We start from the raw sequence: 6076 nt of genomic DNA on the forward strand, positions 1-6076 counted from the left end.
CATTTTCCACATGAATTTTGAGACTGCTATTTCTATTCCTATAAAGAATATAATGGGTTTGTACTAAATTTGTATATTGCTCTTGGCAATATGCCAGTTTAATACCATGCCAGTTTAATAACATAAATTCACAGTACCAAAAATATTAACTTTCTATTTTTCTTTTTCAACCCCCTTTCACTTTGTGTGTGTATATAGAGATGCTTACATGTGTGTAGATGCATGTGTTTGTAAGATTGTACGTGCACAGGTGTATGAGTGTAGAAGATGAGGTTTTATATAGGAAATAATTCTTGATCATTCTTATATCTTTTTTATTGTGCAATAGTCCCCCAATCAAACTTAGACAATATGGCTCCTACAATAGTCTGAAATTTCTGACAAACATGAAAATTCTTTCTACCATTTACTGTATTCTAAATTTTCTTTCTTCCCTTCCTGAAGTGTCTATTGTAAAGGTTTTTAATTTCTTTGATTAAGTTTATATTTAGGTAATTCTTTGAATGCTCTGATCTGCATTGCGTTTTTGTGAATTTTGTTTTCTTTTGTTATATATATATAAAACTAATGTGAAGTATGCTACATAGAAGTAGCATTCCACCTTTAATTCTTGTTTTGAGCTGGGATCTCCAGAAATTTCTGACTAGGGATAGTAGCCATATTGATTAGTTATAAGTTTGATTGGGAGACTATTCCTCAACGAAAAAGATAAAGGAATGATCAATAATTATTTCCTATATCAAACCTCATCTTCCACACTCACACACCTGTGCACATACACTCTTACAAACACATGCATCTACACAAATTTGAACATTTCTCTATATACACACAAAGTGAGAGGGGGTTGAAAAAGAAAAAGAAAAAGGTAATATTTTCTTTGAGTTTGGGTTGCATTGTTCTACATTTTTTAGTGTTTATCATATGTATTTTGTGGTGGAGTCTTTAGGAATTTATAATTATGGGATCCTATTATCTGAAAAATAGTTTCACTATATTCTATTTCCCATTTGTATACTGTTTTGTACTTTTTTTTCTTTACTGATCTGGCCAAGATTTCAACCACAAAGTTCAATATGACAGAAAAAATGTCTTCTTTTATATATTGGAAGATGCTTACAGATTTTTAAGTTTAGTATAATGTTGTCTACATATTTGCCACATTATAACTTTTTTATTCAGTTGAGGTAAGGTATAGTATTTTTGGTGCCTTTTTTACTTGTATTATTAAGAGACATTATTTTTTTGTCAAAATAATTTTATGCATTTATTGAGATAATGATGTGGTTCCTACCCTCTATTTGTGCTAATATGTCATACATATTGTATTGAATGGTTTATACGTTCAACCATCTTAAGTTTCCTACAGTGAATCCAACTTGATCATGATGTTTGTCTTTCCTCCTTTTTCCTTTGTTCTGAGCTTGTCTGAGTATCAGGGTATTGCTAGATTCACATAATACATATTTAACCTTCCTTCATTTCTTCTTAGTTAATTACTTTGAACAATCTTGGAAATGGTTTGTCTCTTAAGATCTATAGGAATTCATCAATAAATCAATTCAGTATTGATCTTTGTTATGTCGGTAGATTTCCTGTTTTACTCTCATATCTATTGATTACTCTAGCTTTTCATTTTGAACTTTGGTTCTGCTTTATCAGTTCACAGATATGCTTTGGGTAGTAGGAGATAACATTTTTCAAAGTATTGCCTAATATTGCTCTGAAGTTCAGTTATAGCTGTTATAACACCACTTCTTATCTGAAGCAATTTATGTTGAAGAACTACCAATATCAAATTTAGAAGAAAAGGGATAATATAAACAAGGGTATAAGTGCTTGAAAACATAGAGATCAAAATAAAGGGTCAATAAAACAGTGTTGGAACATTGAAAATATGCACTACACTGTCAAAATTTGTCCAAAATAACAGAAAAAATAAAACCCTGAAGACACAAAATAATTTGATCAGTTTAGCCAAGTTTTTGACAGTATAAAACCTATTTTCAGTGTTCCAACTCTGTTTTTTCTAACCTTTATTTTGTTCTCTCAGTTTTAAAGCATTTCTGCCCTAATTTTTTTATCCCCTTCTTCTTCTAAAATGTTTGATATTTGCAGATCTTGTTACTTAAACCATTTATGTACCTTAATAGGTAATTTATTTAGAGCACATTTCTATTTGTTTAAATGCAGTCCAACAACAGCTATAATCTCATAACAGCTTTCATTATGCCACTTTAGCTAAGGTTATATTGCTTTTTTTTTCGTGTAACTTTAGGAAAAATTTAATTTACATCCTACATTCCTCAATGATAACACTTATAACTTAAAGTTACACTGTTTAGTTACTATGTTCTAGACAATTTCTGCAGATTATATATCTGTTGATCTATATTCTATTCAATTATAATATTATAAGACAAAAGATATTAATTCATTTTTTTTTATTTACATGGTGCTTGGTAGTAGTGGTACATGTCTTTAGTTCCAGTACTCACAAGGCAGAGGCAGGTAGATCTCTGACTTTCTTGCCAGTTAGGTCTACAAAGAAAGACCCAAGACATCCAGGGTTACACAGAGAAACCCTGTCTTAGTCAGGGGTTGGAAGAAGCAAAAACATAAACAAACAAACATCAACAACGAAAGGTATGCTTTTTTAAAAAATTAACTAGAATGTGTCTTCAGTGGGTTGTTTGCTTGTTTGTTTTCTGTTTCTTTGTTTTGTTTTGTTTGCCTGAATGATCTGTCTATTATTAATAATGTAGTAATTTACTGTTATATCAGAATCTGTTCTTGTCTTTTGGTTTAATACTCCTTACTGAAATTGGATATGCTAATGTTTCCTGTATGATTCATTTCTCATGAATTTTAGGCACTCCTGTAGGGTAGTTTATTTCATTAACAAAAAGGTATTCTTTCTATACCTAATACTATTTGCTTTTGGAATCCATTTTTCTTGAAATTTCACATTTATTCTGTTTGCATTACAAATGGGATGTGTTTGTTTGTTTATTGGTTGGTTGGTTTCCTACATACTATGAATAATTGCTTCCTCTATCTCATTTTAGTCAGGTCATCTCTGTCTTTTATTTGGAAGATTGAGATTATTAACTCTTACTAAATTCTGAAAGGTATGTATGACTTCCAATTGTATATGTTTGGATCTTCTGTAGTCTTTATACTATTATTTATTACCTGGCTACTGAGCTGCATTCTTTTCTGTACATCCACAATCATGGGTTTTTTTTTTTTTTGTTTTGTTTTGTTTTATTTATTGTAATTTGGTGGTTGAATTCTTGAAAGAATCTTCTGTAGCAGTGGCTTCATGATCAGATATATCTTTAGTGTTTATTATTGATTTTTTTGTACTTTACTTATTAAGAATAACTAGTTATTCTGGACAGAGTAATGTAATATCACAGAAATTTTTGTTAAGGAATTGAAGTACAGCATGCCATACTCTTGGCATCTAGGGTTTTTCTTAGAGGTAGATTTTGACTTTTAAGTTTTCTTATTATTATATTTATGCCTATGTGTACTTGTGTGGTGTGTCCACAAAAAGACAGAATTGGGCATTTTATTTTCTGGAGCTGGAGATGTAGGTACTTGTGCTACACTCATAATGGTACTAGAAATACATGCTTAGTTTCCAAGAAAAACAATAAGTATGCTTAAACACTGTGTAATCTCTATAGATCACAACAACAACAACAACCAACTGCTGTAATTTTATGGATTTATTTTTGTATGTGACTAGCACTTCTCTTGGTTTCCAATATTTTTCCTTTATTTTATGTATGCATCGTTTTAAATTAACATGGTACTTCTAAACTGTAGGTAAATTAAATCAAAGGAGAATGGCTATAACCAATGAAAGCCACCCAAAAGAATTCATCCTACTGGGCTTTGCTGACCATCCTTGGCTGGAACTCCCTCTCTTTGTTACTCTTCTGATAACATATCCCATGGCATTGATGGGGAATATCGCCATCATTCTAGTGTCCACCTTAGACCCTCGTCTCCACACCCCCATGTACTTTTTCCTCACAAATCTCTCCTTTCTGGATATGTGCTACACCACAAGCATTGTGCCTCAGATGCTGTTTAACCTGGGAAGCTCCAGAAAAACCATTACTTACATTGGATGTGTTGTTCAACTTTATGTCTTCCACATAATGGGAGGCACAGAATGTCTACTTTTGGCTATTATGTCCTTTGATCGATATGTGGCTATCTGCAAACCTCTCCACTACACCCTCATCATGAACCAACGAGTGTGCATTTTGTCAGTATCTATTATGTGGCTGACTGGAGTGATCTTTGGTTTTTCAGAGGCTACACTAACATTGCAACTTCCATTGTGTGGCACAAATAAATTGGATCATTTATTGTGTGAAATCCCAGTTCTCATAAAAACTGCCTGTGGTGAAAAGGAATTTAATGAGCTAGCACTTTCTGTGGTATGCATTTTTATACTTATTGTTCCTCTGTGCTTAATTCTTGCTTCTTATGTTAATATTGGGTGTGCAGTACTTAGAATTAAATCTTCTGAAGGAAGGAGGAAAGCCTTTGGGACATGTTCTTCTCATCTCATTGTAGTATCCTTATTTTATGGTCCAGGTATTAGCATGTACCTTCAGCCTTCTTCATCCATCACAAGGGACCAACCCAAGTTCATGGCTCTCTTTTATGCAGTGATAACTCCTACATTGAATCCCTTCATCTATACCCTAAGAAACAAGGATGTAAAGGGTGCCTTTAAAAAGCTCCTGAGGAGTATTTTCCGTTTAAAGTGAAAATACTTTGGAATCAAATTAACAAAATTAAAAATTGTAGTTATATTTTATTGGTTTCTCTAATAATGGTCATATATTCCAAGTCCAAAGAATATAGCCTTTTGCCAGAATTTTCTCATTTCAAGTATCACAGCAGTGTGGTTTACGTTTATAAGTTAGGATGAAATGTTTGATGTTTAAATAGTTTCTAATGATATATTAAAATATAAAACAGACAAAAAATATATATAAATGTTCAATTATTTTAAAACACAACTAGTACAACTTGAATCAGTAAGAATAAAAGAAAGAAAGTAGTAATGAAGAACAGTTTGAAAACATTTCTGAGACTAAATTGGGACATTTATATATGCCTTTGAAATTTAAAACAAATCAATAAGGGAAAATAGTTTTTTAATGTGAAACAAGTGAATTACATCAACAAACAATGAGTATACATTTGATGAAGCTTATTTTAGCGGCAAGTGATATTCAAAATATGTTCTACTCCAAATTGAAGTTCTACAGTTTAGTTGTCAAAAATCTATACCGCCAACTTAAAACTATCATATAAAATATTTTACAATTCATGAAAGGAAATTTATTAATTTAATGTTGAAACATTGTTCTTTATTAGTCCATTGTTGGTGGAGCATGTTTCAACTCTTTGTTACCTAGATGTGATCAGGAAAGAGAGAAAAAACAAGAAAGAGGAGAAGAGAAGCAATTAAAGAAAGGAACTGTAATCCTCAATGATCATCTCCCAGGCCCAACCCACCAAAAGTTCTACTTCCCAATAGACTGACATCAACTGTATCGCAAATATCCAATCACATGGGTCATAGAATTATATCAAGCCATAACATAAGGGAATATTCATTAGAATAAAGTCAGTTTTCTCAGCATAAATTTACATTATAGTAAAGGCTAGATGAGAACATAACAAAGTGTTCAAAGTCCTGAGAGGAAAACAGCTACAAGCTAAAAATATTATATAAAAGAAATCTATCCTTCAGAATGGAAAGGGCAATAAAACATTGTTCAGACAAAAAACAAAACCAAAAAGGAATACAAAAACAAACAAACAAAAGAAAAACAGGGAAATCACACCATTAAATCCCTATATTAATAAGTCCTGCAAAAGAAACAAAAGGATAATAGCCACTATTACAAAACCACATACCTCAGTTGAATAAATTGAAAACAGAAAACATAAACTGTTGGAGTCCAAGAGTTACCCCAAAACCTACACAAACACCAATCTCAGTTAGAGAAGGATGGGATATTGAATGCACAGCCTA

At 31.8% G+C, this 6076-nt stretch overlaps 1 protein-coding gene across 1 annotated transcript; it reads left to right on the forward strand.

The window, feature by feature from the left end:
* The first annotated feature begins 3856 nt into the window (after positions 1-3856).
* Positions 3857-4796, forward strand: LOC110312592 (olfactory receptor 2B11-like). Its single transcript, XM_021186306.1, has one exon. The coding sequence runs from the start codon at positions 3858-3860 to the stop codon at positions 4794-4796; it is 939 nt and encodes a 312-aa protein (XP_021041965.1). The 5' UTR covers position 3857.
* Positions 4797-6076: the final 1280 nt, after the last annotated feature.

This window comes from Mus caroli, chromosome 17 (assembly GCF_900094665.2).
Source record: "Mus caroli chromosome 17, CAROLI_EIJ_v1.1, whole genome shotgun sequence".
NCBI classification, from domain to species: Eukaryota; Metazoa; Chordata; class Mammalia; order Rodentia; family Muridae; genus Mus; species Mus caroli.

Bases quoted from the DNA above. Each gene is read 5' to 3' on its own strand.
- LOC110312592 (XM_021186306.1), top strand. From the start codon at position 3,858: ATGGCTATAACCAATGAAAGCCACCCAAAAGAATTCATCCTACTGGGC.